Genomic DNA, 22114 nt, shown 5'->3' on the forward strand with positions numbered 1-22114 from the left:
AGATTTTGTTACTGCCCTCCCGCCCTCTAATGGCATGATGGTCGTTTTGACCGTAGTGGACTGGTTCTCGAAGGCGGCACATTTCATTCCCTTGCCCAAATTACCGACAGCCAAGGAGACAGCGGTTACTGTTTTAGATCACGTCTTTCAGCTTCATGGCCTCCCGGTAGACGTGGTTTCAGACAGGGGATCTCAGTTTATATCCAAATTTTGGAAAGAGTTTTGCAAATTATTAGGTGCGTCAGTTAGCTTGTTGTCGGGTTATCATCCCCAAAGCAACGGACAATCTGAGCGAGCCAACCAAGATTTAGAGAGGATGTTGAGATGTTTGGTCTCCAAGAATCCTTCTTCCTGGAGTCACCAACTCTCTATGGTGGAGTACGCCCACAATTCGTTGCCAGTGTCAGCTACGGGCCTCTCTCCGTTTCAGTGTAGTGTAGGGTACCAGCCACCAGCTTTCCCAGTCTGGAATCTGAAGTCGCGGTGCCCTCCGCTCACGCGTTTGTCCAGAGGTGTCACCGCACCTGGACCAGAGCCCATGAGACTCTGCTCCGGGTAAGGGAGCGCACTAAGGCCAAGGCCGATCGCCACCGGTCAAAGCCTCCTGTCTATGTCGTGGGTCAAAAAGTGTGGCTTTCTACCAGTTACATTCCCTTGCGATCCGTTTCTAATAAATTTGCTCCTAAATTTATCGGCCCGTTCACTATCACCAAAATTAAACCTGTGTTTTATGCACGTATTATTCCGCCTACTCCGGTTCCCCCGCCGCCGCGTCTCGTAGATGGGGAACCGACTTATTCGGTTAATCGTATTCTGGACTCGAGACGGAGGGGACGAGGATTCCAGTATCTGGTGGACTGGGAAGGTTACGGTCCGGAGGAGAGGAGTTGGGTACCTGCTAGGGACATATTGGATCACTCCCTTATTGATGAATACAATCAGCAGGTAGGCCCTTCTGGGAACTCCAGGAGGTGTTCTTAGAGGGGGGGGGGGGGGGGGGGGGGGTTGGGGGTACTGTCACGGTTGGTAAACCGTGATCTCGGGATGTTTACACTTTGTGGTGAATTCTGTGTGTTCCGCATCTGCACTGATTAATTGTGGGCGTCATCGTTAATTGTATCAGCAACAGCTGCCACTCATTACTCATCCACTATATAATGGCTTGTCTCACATCTTGTGTTTGTGAGATCGTTGTTTAATGTTGATGTGTTTACCCTGTTCGTCTGTCTCTCCGTGTTGTTTGCGTTTGGATGTCTGTGTTTCCCTAGAACCTCATCCACTCTTCGCACGTTCACTCAGCCACAGACACTTACCTTCGGCTCTATTCCCTGCAGTTCCTGTGCCACCCTCTCCTGCTGCCTCACGCCGTCATCATTCGGATTACTCAGCTTCTCTCCACCATCAGCTGGACTTCTCACCGCTTCACCATCCCCCCGGAGTATCGCGGTCTCATCGTCATTGTTTGTTTATGTACCAACGCTATATCTTCTCATTAAATCAGTAAACTTACATCTGCTTCCAGACTGTCCTTTCACCACCCATCACATTCAGTTATCATATTATTTACAAAAAGTGTTTTCGTGGAAAGGGATCTGATATTCAATAAGCCAAGCTTTATCATTTGTTTATCCATATTGCATTTGTTTTTTTATTTGTTGAACCTCAATTAAATTGTTAACCATAACTTGGTTTGGACGTTTTTTGTATTTTCTAGTTCGGGGAACAAACACAGTCTCTATAGTCTAGGTGAAAGAGTCTCTATGTGCTGAGAATTAGCTGACCTCTGTGACGGGAGGCAGCTAGCAGACGGTCGGTTTAGCCAGTCTGTCTGCATCATGACCTGGGCCCCAGTTAGTCAAGTATGAACTCTAAGACTATTTGCCATATTTCTAGAGAGAAGAGTGGCACCACCCCAGGAGGGATGAAGACCATCTCTTTTAAACAGGTCAGGTCTGCCCCAAAAGCTCGTCCAATTGTCTATGAAACCTATGTTATGCTGTGGGCACCACTTAGACATCCAGCCATTGAGTGATGACAATCTGCTATGCATCTCATCACCACGGTAAGCAGGGAGGGGACCAGAGCATATTACAGTGTCTGACATCGTGCTTGCAAGTTCACACACCTCTTTAAAGTTATATTTAGTGATCTCCGACTGGCGAAGTCGAACATCATTAGCGCCGGCAGGAATAACAATCTTACTGTATTTACGTTTAGCATTTGCCAGCACTTTTAAATTTGCCAAGATGTCAGGGGCTCTGGCTCCCGGTAAACATTTGACTATGGTGGCTGGTGTCTCTATATTCACGTTCCGTACAATAGAATCACCAATAACTAGAGCACTTTCATCAGGTTTCTGAGTGGGTGCATCACTGAGTGGGGAGAACCTTTTTAATGTTTTGATCGGAACAGAAGAGCGGTGTTTTGACCCACGACTATGCTGCCTCACCGTCACCCAGTTGTCCTGCTGCAGGGGCTCTGTTTCTGGAACCGAACAATGTACAGGAATCCCTGAGCTAGACGCATCCAAAGCCTGGAATCCAAAAAACTGGAGCGAGAGAGAGGAGAGGAGAAAAGAAAACGCTAATGACAAACTAACGAGTGCTAACGCTTTGCAGGTGTATTGCACTCACGGAAAAGTGAACGATCAAAGTTAATCTGATAAGATTGATCGATAATATCAGAAATATGGTGTGAATTAAGTTATATTTTACCACTTAAAAAAAAAAAAAAAAAAAAAAAAAACAGACAGTGATAGTAAGATAAAGATTCTAGAGAAAAAATAAAATAAAAACAGCTACACGGAGCTACCAATATAATTGGTATATATTAAGAATGTTTATTCCAAAATTTGTACTTGATACAGAAATAACAATTTCATCATATGGATTTACTAGACAATCAAAACTTTAATCATGCTTTCTTTGATTAATAACTGATTCAAAAGGTTACATTTTAAGAACACTAGAATATAGACTAGAAATATAGACTAGAAATCAATTATACACTGACACAAAATATATAACAATTCATATCTAAAGGCATCACACAATTCCAAGAATTCAGTGAGAGATTAAGGCCATTTGTACAGTTATTTTCCTGTTTGATTTTTTTTTTTTACTCAAAACACTAACAATAACAAAATAACTGATTAATCCCTTGTAAAACTGTACATGCAAACATAGTGCACGTAATATTTAGATATGAATAGCATACAATATATTATTTGGATATCTTCAGTAAACAAATTCGAGTCGAGTCACAATTTTAAAAACACTTTGATGATGCTTGCCGAGCTGACATCCACTCACTCACTATTCCTCTGTGCATTTCATGCTTACCAAGTCAAGATGAGAACAAAGAAAGTAGTATGAATTATGATTGAATGTATGTTTATCATGATCTTGATAAAAATAATAATAATAATTGACTTAAGTGGTATGCTTAAAGGCTGGAAAGTATGTAGACATATATAAATTGTGCCTACTTAAGATTTCCATTTAAAATTAATATGTTGAGTTAATAGTGAAAGAAAAGCAGTAAACAAAACATTTTTATTATAATATTAAAATAATCTCAAACTTGCTTTTTGCTTGCTTGCTTACTTTTTTTTCTGCCAATTTAGCAATTACTTTTAAGGTGATTTTTGTGTAAAACACTGGTGTGCTGTAGTACATTATTATAATAATAATAAAAAAAACACTCTACTAAATTAAAGCTGCAGTAGGTAACTTTTGTAAAAATATATTTTTTACATATTTGTTAAACCTGTCATTATGTCCTGACAGTAGAATATGAGACAGATAATCTGTGAAAAAAATCAAGCTCCTCTGGCTCCTCCCAGTGGTCCTATTGCCATTTGCAGAAATTCATCCGCTCCCGGTAAGAAACAACCAATCAGAGCTGCGGTCCGTAACTTTGTTTGTGTTCAAAATGTAGAAAAATGTATATAAATAAGCGAGTACACCATGAATCCATTTTCCAAACCATGTTTTTAGCTTGTCCTGAATCATTAGGGTGCACCTATAATAAGTGTTTATATTCAGACTATTTTAGATTGCTTTGGGGGTACCGCGGCGGAGTAACCCAGTACTTTTGTGATTCTTCATAGACATAAACAGAGAGAAGTAGTTCCAGCTACGATGTTCTTCCGCAAGACGCAAGCAGTTCTGTTTATTAACCGCTAGAGCGTCAAAAGTTACCTACCACAGCTTTAAGTGAATCATAATAAACCAGGAGTCAATATGATTCACTTCATTCATTTGCTAGAAACAAACGACAACAGTCATTTTTTGAACTATTGTTCCAGTTTCTGTGATTATTTGGTTGAGGAGAGAAAAGATGAGTTTTGAAGACTTTAAATAATAATTTTCCTAATACTAAGACCTCATTTCTAAAATAATAGGATCAAAAACATTTAAATTAGGTGTATAATTCTGCATCTTATCAGTTTTCAACACTTAAATATTCACAGTGAAATCCAAGAAGAAGGATTTCATGATAAGCTTTGTATTTTTGACACTATCTTTGGGCAATTCTACCAGATGAAGATCAAATTTGATAGATGAATCCACATGCTATTAGAAAAATATAATACAGCATCACCAAATCAACAGAAAATTACAAAACATCCGTACAATACTTTAACATAAGACTTAAAATAATAACAATAAAAACAAGACATCTAATAATAATGGTATCTGTGTTTTTGACCACTGGGCTCTTGAGCAGCTGCTCAGATCTAATTGTAATGAAGCACGGTGAGTCTTATGAGGTTCTTTTTACACAATGAGGTGCCCATCTATTGTGCTTACATCAGGGGAAAAAAAGAAAACGAAGAGAAAGTGAGTGAGAGAAAAGAGATTAAGAAAAGGTAAAATAACATGAATACTGCACAACAAGCATCGCATGCCTGGACACACCATTTCCATGCAAGAAATGTGGTCTTCTGGAACGACACCAGCCCATGCCACCTGATGGACATGGCAAAAATAACACGCTGCAAGGATTTGCATGGCAAAGTTCATGTTGAAGATATATGCTTCTAAAAGTTAGATCCAACAGTAAGAAAATTATTAACATGTAAACATTGAGTGAGAGCTCAGAGAAGAAAGAAGATAACAAGACAAAAAACGATGGAAGAAGTCTACTTTTGAAGTTATATACAACAGTCTATTTGCGACTAGTGATTTGTTAGAATTTTCCTGGTCTGAGGAAGAGGAAGCTGCTCTGCTGTTCTGAGACAGGGTGCAACATCATCAGCTCAATTTTTTGTCTTTCTTTACCCTCATACAACTTCATCCTTTTTTTCCACAGTAAGCCAGAAATACGAAGTTCATTCTATAATAAGGCTCTCAGAAAAAAAAGCTAGCCAGGCATTGAGACAGAGAGAGAAACTGAGAGACATGACGGAAGTAAACCTGTTTTCAGAACCCTGTCTAACCATGTTGTCCATCTACAGCCCCATAGTGCAAAAAGAAAGGGACAGAAAGGCTGAGGATAACTTAATCTTACTGAGTGATTGAGAGAGCAATACTGAGATACTGCAAGGCTTACTCCTGGGCCATTTTAGATCTGAGTTTGCATTGGAAGTCCTGGGTATGTGTACGGAGGGGGAGTGGGAGACGGCTTGATTCCTCTGGTCTTCATATAGGATACGAACTGGTCTGGGATTTCAGCAAGAACATCTTTGGCTAGATGTTCCATGCTAAGGATGTGATTCCCAGTGCGATCAATGTAATCTCTGAATGGAACAAACTGCAAAAAAAAAAAAAAAAAAAAAAACATATTTCATATTTATCTATTTTATTTTTTTACATTTGAAGAAATATGACTCTTCATCTTTAAGTTTCTTTGTTCAGGCTTGGAACAACATGAAGGTTAGTAAATTATGGAAATTTCCATTTTTGGGTGAAAAAATGTTTTCAGAAAAAAACAAAAATAACTTGACAGCAACCTACAATTATAAATAACAAATTATATATATATATATATATATATATATATATATATATATATATATATATATATATATATATATATATATATATATATATATGAAAAACACTATTTTCTGTTTCAAAGTTTCAAATAGCATGTTTATGTAACATTAAATATTCCAACATGAATTCAACGGGTCATCTTGTTAATGCTATAAATTAATTGCAGCAATAAAATACAATTTCATCATGAACAAGAACATGAACAATATCATATTAGACAACAGAAATTCCAAAATGACATTTCAGAAACTTCCAAAAGTGCATTCATCTTTGCCATGTTACATTCATTTAGTTGAAAAGTGCTACATGTTGCATTAACAAAACATAAATGGCATTAATAAAAACACTTAACACTGACAAGCCATCGCGTTCATAATCGGATGCGATTCAAATAATAAACGAGATATAGCGTAGCTTGTCATTGATCTACGGCACTGTGTATTAAATGCATCTAAATAATTTCCATGTGAAAGTACGTGATGGAGATTTACTGGTACAATTAATCACAGAACCAGCTTTACTAACGAGATGTGCATGACAATCACATGCGAATTATCATGCGGCCCTTGTTTGTTGATCACAAAATTAGAAAGTAGATGAGGAAAACTAGGATGCCAGGTGTATTCAAAGAGCCGCCATTTCTGTCTCGAGTCCGTAGAATGGTGCACTGTGATCAGTTGAGAGGATAAATCACATTTTTCAAAAAAGGGAGACTGGTGTGTGTTGTGGTTTGGAAAAAAAAGGAAGAAAACATTATCTAATAACTCAGCGAATATCGCATTTTACGTCAAATGACGTTACGTTACGTTTTGACAGAACATGTAAAAACTATTACAAAATAAACTCTAGCTTCAGTGTAAAGTAGATTTTATGGTACATGTATAAACACACTCTTTATTGTTGACTTTAAACAAGTGACAGTAATCTGAAGCAGGTCTCACAATCATCTGCAATTCTGTAAGAATTTGTGTAGCTGAAAGTACCAATGAACCTAAAATAAGGGCAAAGCCATCAAATGCTCAGCATGCCAATCAACTCAAATGCCTTTGATACTAAGAGCCAAATTATCCTAAAAGATATGGCAGCTTCTGATAGCACTACACAGCCATTTAGTTTTGAAAAACTGGACTTTTAAGTAACATGTTGGCCGCTGGGAAGCCAGATCTACTGGAATGTGTGTATGTGAAGGCAAAGCTAACTGAACAAGCCTCCCTAGCCACCTATGACAGCCGTTCATGCACACTGCCTGTTAAAATGCTTCCTAAAGAGCGTGGGGCAATCTACACATAATGATGACTACCTCGCCAAGAACTATAAGAAAAGCAGAGCACAGAGGAGCATAGAAAGCATTAAGAAATTACATTTTAAAAGAGACTGAGATAGCTCTGTTCTTTTTTTCATAAAGCAAGCAGAGATGGTCAGAACTAAGAATGCTTATATATATATATATATATATATATATATATATATATATATATATATATATATATATATATATATATATATATAATATGCAATTTATCATAGTAATGGATGATAATGAATATAATTTGCTTGGTTTTATAAACTGAAAATTCAATTACCTGGATAAGTTTCACAACAAAATTTTAGTATCAGCATTTTAGCATATCTTGAGGCTCGTTTACATCAACACATTATCATCCACACAACACACAATAAGGTTATGTGTTTATTATAATAATCTAAATAAACTTTTATTAATTGTCTCAATTCATTTCAGCAAAATTCAATACCATTTAAAAATATGGGATTACAATGGTTACTTTTAAAACAATTAATATTTTTATTCAGCAAGTATGCTTGCTATGCATTAAATTTATAAAAAATGTTAGTAAAGACTTTTATCACGTTACAAAATATTTCTGTTTCCAATAAATGCTGTTCTTTTGCTGTAATACTGTACTATCAGTCTCACAGATCACAGATCTCTTCTTCTCCATATACACTACATCACTGGGTCCCATAATACAGGCACATGGCTTCTCCTACCATTGCTATGCTGATGACAACACAGCTCTATCTCTCATTTCAACCAGATGATCCAATGGTAGCTGCACAGATCTCAAGCTGCCTGGCGTACATCATGGCATGGATAAAGGAACATCACCTATAGCTCAACCTGGCAAAGACTGAGCATCTTGTCTTCCCTGCCACTCCAGCTCTACAGTATAATTTCACCATCCAGCTAGGTTTTTCTACAATTACCCAATCAACTTAGGTTAAAAATCTTGGTATAGTCTTTGATGACCAGCTGACCTATAAAGACCACATTGTAAAGTTGGCTCAATCTTGAATGTCTGCATTGCACAACATCAGAATGATTAGGGTCCTTTCTAATGGAGCCTGCTGCACAACTTTTTGTCCAGGCCCTTGTCATTTCTAGGCTGGACTACTACAATGCTCTTCTGGCTGGACTTCCATTAAACACTATCAAACCTCTACAAATGATTCAGAATGCAGCAGCTTGACTGGTCTTCAACTATCCCAAAAGAGCCCAAAAAGTCTGAGATCCCCTAGTGAGTGACACCTCATGGTACTATCACAGAGAGGCCTTAAAATCCCTTTCCAGAACATTCTCTTTCACCATTCCTGGCTGGTGGAATGATCTTCCCACCCCTATCCGGAATGCTGAATTCCCGTAAATTTTTTCAGGTGACGGCTGAAAAATCATCCCTTTCGACACTACTTGACTTTGTCCTAAATTATGAAAATTATGTAAAAAAAAAAAAAAAACTTTGTCAGTCTCTTTATTTCTCTTTATCTAACTTGAAGTTATTTGAACAATGCCTTGGTATTACGATCACTTGCTTTGTCTGTTTGCCTCTTTAAGAAGTATCGCTTGTGTATTCCCTAATTGTAAGCCGCTTTGGATAAAAGTGTCTGCAAAATGACTAAATGTAAATGTATTTATGAGATCATACAAACTGATTATAAGTATAAAGCATTTCAAACACATTATAATGTGTTAAGGATACCATTGTATATATAATACATTACAATGCATTACATATACAGATGCTTGTAAAATTACATGACTACTGTCAAATTTTTGTAGCTTGATTTAAAAAGTAAATTTCTGAAACTTTTTGGTCATTTGTGTGCCATTAGAACAAATAAATGCACAATAAATTATTGTACATTTACTTACAAACAAATTTAACTTGCAAGATATCCATAACCTCTATAGTTTTTTATGTATTATTGATGAAGGATGAATACTTTAGCTGTGTTATTGTACCTGTACGATATCTCTCTCAGCATTTCTGCCTCTCGATGAGATTCTGACTTCATCACCATCTAGCTCGATCATGGCTGAGGACACACAACAGATAAGAAACCATGAGTAAGTTTAGCATTTGAGTGACTACAATGGTGCGTGTTTTGAGAATTTTTGACTCATTTCATTATTCCTAAACCCATTGGCATTACTGTCAGTGCAACGGGGAAATGGCAGGCTTATTTATTCTGCAGTTGTAAACAATCCTTTTATCCGCTCAAAGTTAAAGGCCTGAGCATCACTATAAAACGCACATCACATCTTGTGTGTAAAGGGGATGGTGTTGTGTAGATAAAATGACTTTTAAAATAGGTCTATTACAAAAATGAGGATAAAAAGAAAATATATGAAATATGAAATCTGTAAGAGCAAAATAAATAAATAAATAAATAACTCTTCTCACCATCAAACTCGGCTGGTCCAACTCCAACAATAATAATTGACATGGGAAGACATGCAGCCTGGAATTATGAAAAAAAAAACCTATGTCATCAAATTGATGACCATGTCAATTTTTTTTTAGTCTGATCGAAAAAACAACAACAACATGGTTTTCAGTTTAAACCAGTTTTTTTTGTCTAAAAGCAAATAACTATATTATCATAGTATAGGTAATAAGCTAATTCGCTTTTATTTATGGTGAAATAACATTAGTACATTTGTGTTTCGGTAATTACATTAGACATAGAGTATATTTACATATAAAATATATTTATTTTTATATTTTCACATTTTAATTTGTAATGTAAATAATAATATATTAAATAGTAATATGTTTATATATTTATATATTTATTTATATTTACATTATACTATATAAAAAAATCACACAAATAAGTGCATTTGTTCTTCATTTTTAACTGCCAAAATAAATATTTATGGTCCACACAGTTCTCAAAAATGAATCCCAAAAAGGTTTACAAACTGATGCATTAAACTGATGTTCCTATGATGTCATAGATAAGCATTTTAAATGTAATCAGGGGACAATTCCTTTTGGTTTTTATAATTTCATATGATAAACATTTTATAATCTCATAATAAACCTTTCGAAGTTCAAATAAAAACCCACTACAAATCTAATTAAAGTTGATTATTGACTATTAAGTTAATCTATTTTATAGATGGTTACATAGCTAAAATCTACATGAACATTCAATGTAGTTTAGTAGACAGGACACCTACGTTAACAATAGACTCCTTTGTCTGAGCCATATCTGATATCACTCCATCTGTGATGATGAGGAGGATGAAGTACTGTGATCCGTCCTTTACTGAGGCAGCGTTTCTGCATGAGAGAGTACATTGTTACATTATTAAATATCTCATTCCTGGAGGATATACGGCCAAAGCATCTGGATTGTGACAGAATTTCACTGTATTACTACACTGTCTATTTTTATCGGTTATGAGGTAAATAAAATACCCTGAGGCATTTATAACTTTGGAGACACAAGCAAATACATAGTGCACAGTTCATTTATATGTGGTTATTACTAACCATTCCTACTATACAAAAAAAAAAAAAAAAAAAATTTCTGAATGCATCATGGATATATTAGTCTCTTTTTTACCCACACACTGTACTGAAGGGTGTAGTTGTTCAGAGCACTAATACTTGACACCCTTTACTAGCCTCTTCCAACTCATTGTGATTTGGTTTCAAGCTGATCTGTAGTGAAATATCTGCTTACAGACCTCTGGGTAAGGAGAAGGGATGAAATGGTATCAGTTTACCAGTATATCAGTATACCAGCCTCTGCTTCCTCAGATTGGCTTTGGTGGATTAAAGCTTTGAAAACCTAATGTTCCATTGAGTATTTCAAAGATGCTGTACACAGTAATGCTCAAAACAATCCTTCCCATGTCATTGTACAAATTTAAAAATTCACTAGTGGACACGATGGCATTTCGTGAATTGTGCAACTATTGCTCACTGTAAAAACAATTACTTCAGAATTAGTGCTCTGCATTTAACCCATCCAAAGTGCACACACACAACAGTGAACACACACACACAGTGAAAACACACCCGGAGCAGTGGGCAGCCATTAATGCTGCGGTGCACAGGGAGCAGTTGGGGATTCGATGCCTTGCTCAAGGGCACCTGCATTGTGGTATTGCTGGCCCGAGACTAGAACCCACAACCTTAGGGTTAGGAGTCAAATTCTCCAACAACTAGGCCACGACTTTCCCAAGAAGTCAAATGTGACATCAAATGTGCTAATTAAAATAAATATTTTTAAACACATTGATTTAATATGAAAATAATCATACAAGCAATACATTACTGAATGAATGAATAAATTATGGTAATACTTTATTTTATGGTTTCCTTGTTGCAGTGTAATTATACATTTAAGTACTGAGTGATAATCGATAACTATGTGCACTTAATATATGGTTAGGGTTAGGATGAGGGTTTAGTTTAGGGTTAGTTGCATGTAATTATACATAATTTATTGTTATTAAGATGGCCTGCATTTTAAATCGCAAATTAATAATTGTTTATATGAACATTTATAGAAGTCTATGAACACAAAAGGCTAGATCACACTGCCTCAGTAAACAGCAACAACCAACAGCTGTAATGTGATGGAAAGGAATAATCTCAATATCTGCAGGATTTTTCGAAAAAAAAAAATAAGATTTGTTTTAGACCTTTTTAAGACCTGCACTAATAAAAGTAATACCATATATACAGTTCAATTACAGGTTTTTGGCAAAAAGTTTTCAGCGCACATTTCAGACTTCAAACCATTTTTAAGAAGTCAAGTCATGTCAAGTCACCTTTATTTATATAGCGCTTTAAACAAAATACATTGCGTCAAAGCAACTGAACAACATTCATTAGGAAAACAGTGTCTCAATAATGCAAAATGACAGTTAAAGCCAGTTCATCATTGAATTCAGTGATGTCATCTCTGTTCAGTTAAATAGTGTCTGTGCATTTATTTGCAATCAAGTCAATGATATCGTTGTAGATGAAGTGACCCCTAAAGAAAAGTGATGAGTCAAAAGAATAAATTATTACATTCATTAAAACAATTACTACCAATGAATTATATTAATTTAATAACAAATAAAGATATTTTAATGTCTTAATTGTTTATATTCTTAAAATGAATTAGCATTAGCTTCTTGTCGAGTCACCAATTCACATTTACAACTGACCTTTTATGGCCTTAAATTTATTATAACTAAATTTAAGACACTGATGGGATCAAAGTGCATGGTATCAGGAGAGTTCAGCTGGACAGTAAGAAAATCACAGAGTGTCTGAGTTTTTTGAGTCTTCGCTATTGCTTCAATGCAAAGTAAACTAGCACTCTATTATTTGTTGCGTAATGAAGGTTATAGTCAAGTAAGCGAGGTATGCACAATTAGGCTGTATTTAACCTCTAAGCCAGCACCCTGACGCCCTCTTCCTGAATGCCCCTCAGTCAGTGTTTATGAATAGATTAAATGAAATGGGACAAATTTAATCTTGACAAACTATAAAGATCTAAGCCTCAAGCATCGACGACAGATTGCTGTTTTTCAATGGAAAGCTTATAAAGACTGTATTTGCTACATTTGTGTAAGCAGTACACATAAAAAAACATGAACATTAGAAATGCTGTACCAGATCCGTCGTAATAACAAGTCATAAACACATCCACAGCTGTAAATCCCAGTTTAGTTAGAAAGGTAAGAGTCCACTGAACGACATCTCATGAAGCACGTTTAGTCCAACGAAGCAATAACGTTGTAATATGGATCATAATTCCTTTGTTTAAGTTTCAGTTCTTCAGCGACAGAACTGTTTGTGTCCATTATGGAATAACTCACGGTCGGAAACTACATTTTGGTAGTAAAAAAACAGCAAGGTTTTGCAGCGTACAGTGTCAAAAAAACAGAATGAGACGATCCACCGGAAAAAAGAATGAATGAAAGATAGGCGAAAGATAGTATATATTTGAAATTTGGCGCTCCCTCGTGACGTGCTCTGACGCACCTGTCAGGTGATGGAGGCGTAACTTTTTTCTTTGTTTCTTTTATTTTTCAACAGTTTTTATATATGTGAGAGTGTGTTTTATGTTGAATGTGAATGTATCTGCACGATTACCATCTGTTTGAGTGCAAATCAGCCCAAATCAGCTCGCTATTACTGTATGATCACTGCTATCAAAGTGAACCCGTCTATATGAATAAAGAGGGTGGATTATTTACTATATGGCCCATTTGTGTTATTACCAGTTGTATAAGTGGCCATCAGCACATCAGCACTTATTTGCATCGTAATTCATTGTAAATGCTGCATTTCTAGCAATCTCAGGATTTTCTGTAATTGGCAAACAGTGAAAAAAAAATATTTTTCTTATTATTCTTATTTTTCTTACTCAAATTATTCTTATTGTATGTTTCTAGTGCTCAAATAAATAACTTATATGATGTCTAAGTTTCTCTCTAGTGTTTTATACTTGAAAATAAACTGCAGTATTATGTTTACTGACTAAATAGTTTGTAGAAGCTTTCAGTACTATTGGGAAATAAATTTTCTTATATTTGGGGGGTGGGGGTATAGACATAGTCTCAGCAAAATATTTGCTGGAGTCTCATTTTTCATGATATCTTATTCAGATTTGAAATAGAGATTCATGAGACATGTGACTTTCAACCCATTACTTTTCTAGAATGCTCCAGGACTGATTTCATGTATTTTTATATCAAATATAAAAAAAAAAAATAAAAAAAAAAATGTAAGTGTGGTAAAAAAAAAATGTAACTTTTAAAATTTTTGAGCATTATCAAATCTGGTTGATAAAAAGTAAAGCCCAAAGGGTCTTCTTTCCAAGGAAATGGAAATTATGTTTGTAACACACTGAAGTAGGAAACTGTTACAATTATAAATTAGGCAGAGCACTTTCAGCTGTGAGTCCCATAATGGGAATTCAATGACTTCAGAAAAGAGACCTGCCATATTGACTAGCGATCAGACAATGCGAACCACCACAGCAGATTCTTACCTGCAGTTTGCAGGTGTAAATTGCAAACCCTGGTTGGGATGTATGCAAAATGCTTATATTTCACACACACACACACACACACACACACACACACACACACACACACACACACACACACACACACACACATCCCCATCAGGGAACTTGAGCAGCATCAATACGCTTCAATGCTTTGTGAACGTGTGGAATCATTCTAATGGAGAAGCGAGACATCACGAGCAGGGGTGACATGTGATGTGAGCAGTGTTGGGGCTAGTTACTCAAAAAAGTAATATATTACATATTACTCCCAAAAATAGTAATGCCTTACTTTACTTTATTACTCCCTGGAGAAAGTAACTAGTTATATTACTAGTTATATTACTAGTTACATATTTTTTTCTTAATTACTCTATGATTGCCTGAGATGCATCAGATGGAGGGAGAACATACAAAGGAGGAGTGTTCTTTAAGGTCTTTATCAGTGGCGGCTCCTGCCAATTCTCTCGGGGGGGGGGGGAGGGGGCAAATGTTTGCTCTATTAATGAGGAGAGGTCACCCATTCAATTGATAAATTAACGGGTAGTTAAAGATGTAAAGGGAACTGAACTACTATAGTATTAAAAATAAACTGACATTAGGAATCAATCTCTTGCACTTATTTTTCTATATCCGTGTTAACACTATTCAGCAGCATATGAAGACTAACACCAGGATGTGGTTTTTCCAAAGAAAACTTTTTACTTTTCGATTTCAGTTTAATAAGAAATAATTGAAGTCACATAAATCACTGTTTACACAACTCACTTATATTACTGCTCGTCAGTACACCTGTTCTCTAATCAGCGGTTAATTCCATCAGGTGCGTGATTTCACATAGAGCAGCTGTTACTACACAGAGCCATTATTAACTGAGAAGATGCGCAAATCCACATTCATTTTCAGTGTTTATTGGCACGGTTGTATGAACATATGGTTCACGCACCTGATACGGTTCACGCACCTGATGGAATAAACCGCTGATTAGAGAACCGGCTTTACTGACGAGATGCGCATTAACGAGCGGCCGATCGTGATCGGAGCACCCCTACAAAACGACTGAATCTCCACCCGTCGAAACTAGCTTTCTGTTGCTGGGAACCTTCCTCTGAAAAAGAGCTTGCCGTTGTTGACGCTTCCATTTTTCCCCATCTGTCTGAGCGTGCCGCTCTGCTGCCGGCTGTCGACCAATCAGTGATGGTAAATGATACCTCGTGCCAAACCCAGACCAATCACTGTTCCATTCACGCCCTCCTCCCCTTCCCTTCTGTTCTCTGTGTTGTGTGCCTTGTGTGTGATGAATTTGCTACTGGCAAATGTAACGCAAGTAACTAGCTTGGGAAAACTGTAATAATATTACCATTTTCAGACGAGTAATGCCTTACACTACTAGTTACTGAAAAAAGTAATATTATTATTATTTGTAACGCGTTACACCCAACACTGGATGTGAACAACCAGAAAGTTTAAAGGGGGGGTGAAATGCTCGTTTTCACTCAATATCCTGTTAATCTTGAGTACCTATAGAGTAGTACTGCATCCTTCATAACTCCAAAAAGTCTTTAGTTTTATTATATTCATAAGAGAAAGATAGTCTGTACCGATTTTTCCCGGAAAAACACGACCAGCTGGAGGCATGACGTGTGGGCGGAGCGCCAGTAGGCTTTTGCGTTGAGAGCGTTTGGAAGTTGTGACATTACCGTGAGGAAAAAAAACGATCATCCAAAACAAACCATGGCTAACAGTCAGATTCAGCCGTTTATTTATGTTCCAGAATCAGATCCCGAGGCTGAAACTGAACGAGAGCAGCAGCAGCTTCGACTCGCTCCGAGCGGTGCTCTAACCCGGGTCTCCAGCATGGGAGGCGGACGCACTAACAAGGAGGCAGAGATATTTTAAGCAGTTTTACTCACTGCCTGCGGTTCCAACACACGATCGTGACCCTTTTTCGTTGGGATTGCATCATCATTAAGAAATAAACGATACGCAAATCCGTCGTCAAACTGGGCCTTGTTTGTAAAACAAGCATCTTCGAAATGCAGGGAACAAACAAAAACACTTGCACAACTCCGTTGATGCTCTGTAAAAATAAACTCCATCCACTGGTCCCTTAATGCTGTTTTTTTTTTTTGGTAATCTGTGCAGGGTTGTCTTGCCCTGGCAACCAAAAACACACTTCTTTTGTGACTTTTCACGACGCTCTCGCTCTGATCAGTGAATGAATGTCTGTGCTCAGCCTCTCAGTGCTCTGCTATACGGGAGCGCACGGTCTTCCAGCAGACGTGCCCTTAGGACCCATATAAGGAAATTCCGCTCCATCTAACGTCACATAGAGCCATACTCGAAAAAACTTTCCGAAACTTGTGACAAACCGGAAGAGGTATTTTTGGAACAAAAATACTCCTTCAAACGTACAACTTAATTTTTGAAACGTTGTCCATGTTTAGCATGGGAATCCAACTCTTTAACAGTGTAAAAAACTCAGTATGCATGAAATAGCATTTCACCCCCCCTTTAAGAGTGTGCTTGGCACACTGCATGTTAGCTTCGGCTCTTCTGTAAGCGTGTTGTGTTGTGTATGTTGTATTTGCAAAAGCAGTCAGTAAGCTACTATCTGTTATTAAACAAGCAAAATGTCAAAGTCTAAAGAAAAGTAAAGCAAAATGCTAAGTGGACAGCGCTATAAATTGTGTGGTCCTCCCTGGCCTCGCTATCTCACAGATGGTGATCTCTCTTGAACTCTCTGAAAGTCCTGATTGAGAGAAGCTGCTGTTGCATGTGCTCCACTCCCGCCTTGCTCTCGTTGATGAGAGCAGCCAAGCTTGCGATCCTTCGGCTCCAATCCTGCTGTTGGCGAGGCAAAGCGCAGACTGTTGCCATGAGGAACCCAAGTGAATTTAGCAGAGGGATCCGAGACAGGCTTGTCCTTATATTGGTCCTCATCTGTTAGAGCTGTGGCTCCCTCTCAGGGTTCGGAAGGATGCTTCCCCCCACAGAGAGAGCCAACTGTTTCATCTCTCCTCCGAGGAGGTTGATGTGATGAGCATCAATATTGAGGAGACCGTGGACTTAATACCACAGTCCCTCGAGTATGAGTAATTCATGGAGATTGTCACTCATGCTGTAGCCAAATATATACAGTCACTCATGCTTAGGCTACTAAGCGGGAGCAGCTACAGTCATCAAGTTGCTCATCCCGGCAAGCACAGAACCAGAGCATTACAGAAAGAGAAGGGGAGGGATGACACTCTTGGTTGGAGCCTTCAAGAAGAAGGGGGATCTGAGGACCGTCAGTTCAGTCATTCCCTGATAGTCATCAACTTCAGGGCTCTGAAGTGACACCTCTAGCCATACCACCTCTAGCCATTACCTTAGGAGACTTTCGGTAGCTAGGTAACTTCTGTCAAATGTCTCACATGGGGTCCTGCAGACCATAAAGAGAGTTTGGTTCTCGTCCACCTTGTTTCAACATGGTCATTCCCACACTAGTGAGCCCTTAGCAGGGTCTGATAATGGAACAATATATAAATTAAAATAAAAAATTAAATTTATGCATTTAGCAGACGCTTTTATCCAAAGTGACTTACAGTGCATTCAGGCTATACATTTTTACCTATCATGTGTTCCCCGGTGAATCGAACCCCCAACCTTGCACTTGATAGCGCAATGCTCTAACAATTGAGCTACAGGAACACTATATATAGACAAATATATACTATATACTAGATATAGACACTCTTTTGAGTAAGGAGGCCATAGAACGTCTTCCTCCTCTCTTGAGAGAGCCGTGGTTCTATAGCCGATACTTCACAGTGTGAGCATTGGACGCTTACGTCCACAGATCTGCCCTGTGGAGTAAGGCAGGTCGGTTGTTTGTTTGCTTTGGTCCAACTAAGAAGGGCTTTCTGGCAACCAAGCAGACCCTGAGCAGGTGGGTGGTCGAGGCCATTGCACTTGCTTAGGAGTCCTCTGGCCTCCTGTCACCTATGAGGGTCAGAGCCAACTTGACCTGGAGTATGGTAGCCTCCAAGGCCTTATTATTCGATGATTCCCTGCAGGACATTTGTGATACGGCAGCTTTGTCCTCTCCGCACACATTTGTTCAGCTTTATAACCTGGACCTGACCTCTACCCCAAGATCCCAAGTCCTCTCGTCTTGAATGTGCTCACCTGATACACACCAGACACAAAATTGTTAGTATGGCACAGTGGTTGAGATCTGGTGACTGTGGGGGCCATTTTAGTACAGTGAACTCATTGTCATGTTCAAGAAACCAATTTGAAATGATTCAAGCTTTGTGACATGGTGCATTATCCTGCTGGAAGTAGCCATCAGAGGATGGGTACATGGTGGTCATAAAGGCATGGACATGGTCAGAAACAATGCTCAGGTAGGCCGTGGCATTTAAACGATGCCCAATTTGCACTAAGTAGCCTAAAGTGTGCAAAGAAAAATCCACCACACCATTACACCACCACCACCAGCCTGCACAGTGGTAACAAGGCATGATGATCCATGTTCTCATTCTGTTTACGCTAAATTCTGACTCTACCATCTGAATGTCTCAACAGAAATTGAGATTCTTCAGACCAGGCAACATTTTTCCAGTCTTCAACTGTCCAATTTCGGTGAGCTTGTGCAAATTGTAGCCTCTTTTTCCTATTTGTAGTGGAGATGAGGGGTACCTGGTGGGGTCTTCTGCTGTTGTAGCCCATCAGCCAAGGTTGTGCATGTTGTGGCTTCACAAATGCTTTGCTGCATACCTCGGTTGTAACGAGTGGTTATTTCAGTCAAAGTTGCTCTTCTATCAGCTTGAATCAGTCGGCCCATTCTCTGACCTCTAGCATCAACAAGGCCTTCTCACCCACAGGCCTGCCGCATACTGGATGTTTTTCCCTTTTCCCACCATTCTTTGTAAACCCTATAAATGGTTGTGCGTGAAAATCCCAGATTGTGAAATACTCAGACCAGCCCGTCTGGCACCAACAACCTTACCACACTCAAAATTGCTTAAAACACTTTTCTTTCCCATTCTGACATTCAGTTTGGAGTTCAGGAGATTGTCTTGACCAGGACCACACCCCTAAATGCATTGAAGCAACTGCCATGCGATTGGTTTTATGCATTTGGTAATTGCATTAATGAGAAATTGAACAGATGTTACAAATAATGCTTTAGGTGAGTTTATACAGCTCATGAAAAATAAAAGTTCCAGATGGACAAACATTAAATGCATAAACCAGTGTGAATAAACTATATCTTAAAATAAATTTGGAGGTAAGAGAAGAGATAAGAGAAGAGAGTGGATGCAACTAATGCCTCATTTAATGGGTTTTACTGGTTTTGTCGCATTGGGATACACTGCATCACAGTATGGTAAGTGGCGTAACATTTCCATCACATGCTTGATGGCCAATCACAACACACTGGATAGCTGGCCAATCAGCATACCCCTCACTTTTCGGAACGATGAGCACGTATCAGAAAGGCGGGCCATAGAGGAGAAACAATAATGTACAGTATGTGGAAAATATTTATTTATTATTATTTATTTTTTTTACTTTACCCCACATAAAAACATTGCATTACACCAAATACACCAAATAATTGTCTTTTTACTAACATCATATTTACCTTTTTGCCTGGACAAGTAACTTTTTTACTTGGACAAGTGAGTGACTAATTTGCCTGGACAAGGACAAGCATATTTCAAGGCTTAATGTCAAGCCCTGAATTCTATCCAGATGGATTACATTTCTCACACAACTCTGATTTAGCCAAAAAGTAGTTTCTGACTTTCTGACTCAAAAATGAATGGAAAACCAGTCCATTTTTGTTTGAAATTTATATTTACATGCATTTAGCAGACACTTTTATCCAAAGCAACTTACAGTGCATTCAGGCTTAACAATTTAGAAAAAATAAAATAGAAATTGGCTATCCCAGAGGTCCTTAATTCTGGATCTTGAGATCCACTTTCCTGCTAAGTTTAATCTGAGTTTAAACTGTTGTGCCCTGTGTTTTTGAACCCATTCCAACCCAAACCCATCTGCACGCTTAAGAAAATCAACCAAAATCAACTACAGGCAGCAGATCCTTTTCCTATTTAGCGTTTAAACTCTGGAATAACCTACCTAACATTGTTCGGAAGGCAGACACACTCTTGCGGTTTAAGACCTATCTCTTTGACCTGGCATAACACACTAATACACTTCTAATATCCAAATCCATTAAAGGATTTTTAGGCTGCATTAATTAGGTAAACAGTCTGCACAATCTGACTTTGCTTTAGCCTGGAATTGAACTGCTGGTTTTGTCTGGCCAAGGAGAACTGGTCCCACAACTAAGCCTGGTTTCTCCCAAGGTTTTTTCTCCATTCTGTCACCAATGGATTTTTGGTTCCATGCCGCTTTAGCCTCTGGCTTGCTTAGTTGAGGACCCTTTATTTACAGCAATATCGTTGACTTGATTGCAAATGATTGCACAGATAATATTTAAACTAAACTAAGATGATGACATCACTGAATTCAATGATTCAGCTGCTTTGACACAATCTTTTTTTTTGTTTAAAGCACTATATAAATAAAGATGACTTGACTTGACTTTGACTCACCAATAAGAACCGGTTCTTAAAGAAGGCATTTGAATCAATCAAACTAACTACACAGGACGTGCAACGTGTGTGTGTGTGTGTGCAGCATGAAAGAACAAGTTATGCAAAGAAGTATGGGAAGCCGTTCAGGAAATAATTCATGTGTATTGTGTGAATATGGATTGGTTTACTGGTTGAATGATGGTTCAATTACAAACACATTGGTTTCTAATACATTGGTATAACCAAACATATACTGGTTTAGATACATCGGTCTGATCAAGTGTATATGGGTTTGCTCCTTTATACACTGGTTTGTTCGAGTAAACATTGGGCTCCTCAAATATGCATTGGTTTCCCCAACTATATATTGGTTTAGATACATCGGTTTCCTCAACTATATATTGGTTTCCTCAACTATATATTGGTTTAGATACATTGTTTTCCTCAACTATATATTGGTTTCCTCAACTATATATTGGTTTCCTCAACTTTATATTGGCTTTCTCAACTATATATTGGTTTTCTCAATTATATATTGGTTTAGATACATCGGTTTCCTCAACTATATATTGGTTTCCTCAACTATATATTGGTTTAGATAAATCGGTTTCCTTAACTATATATTGGTTTCCTCAACCATATATATTAGTTTCCTCAACTATATATTGCTTTAGATACATTGGTTTCCTCAACTATATATTGGTTTAGATACATCGGTTTCCTCAACTATATATTGGTTTCCTCAACTATATATTGGTTTCCTCAACTATATATTGCTTTAGATACATTGGTTTCCTCAACTATATATTTGTTTTCTCAACTATATATTGGTTTAGATACATCGGTTTCCTCAACTATATATTGGTTTTCTCAACTGTATATTGGTTTTCTCAACTATATATTGGTTTCCTCAACTATATATTGGTTTAGATACATTGGTTTCCTCAACTATATATTGGTTTTCTCAACTATATATTGGTTTAGATACATCGGTTTCCTCAACTATATATTGCTTTGTTCAAACACACATTGGTTATATAAGTTTGGATATTTTCAAAATTGATGTGTGAAATTTCTGGTCACATGATAAGATCACATGATCACAGAATCAAACTAACTTCCTCATCTATTCAGAAATGGTTAAAGGTTGTTGAAAATGAGTTCAGATGAAGTTTGGGCATATTTTGATGG

General features: G+C 37.6%; 1 protein-coding gene across 1 annotated transcript in view; it reads right to left on the bottom strand.

Moving 5' to 3' along the window:
* Positions 1-3758: 3758 nt before the first annotated feature.
* LOC127972627 (copine-8-like) overlaps positions 3759-22114 on the bottom strand; it is a 190496-nt gene continuing 172140 nt past the window's right edge. Inside the window, exons 17-20 of the mRNA XM_052576279.1 lie at positions 10486-10588; positions 9704-9761; positions 9262-9335; positions 3759-5757 (exon numbers count right to left, since the gene is read on the bottom strand). Coding sequence (XP_052432239.1) covers positions 5569-5757; positions 9262-9335; positions 9704-9761; positions 10486-10588 — 424 coding nt within the window. The 3' untranslated portion in view covers positions 3759-5568. The remainder of the gene's footprint in view (positions 5758-9261; positions 9336-9703; positions 9762-10485; positions 10589-22114) is intronic.

Source organism: Carassius gibelio, chromosome A4 (genome assembly GCF_023724105.1).
Source record: "Carassius gibelio isolate Cgi1373 ecotype wild population from Czech Republic chromosome A4, carGib1.2-hapl.c, whole genome shotgun sequence".
NCBI classification, from domain to species: Eukaryota; Metazoa; Chordata; class Actinopteri; order Cypriniformes; family Cyprinidae; genus Carassius; species Carassius gibelio.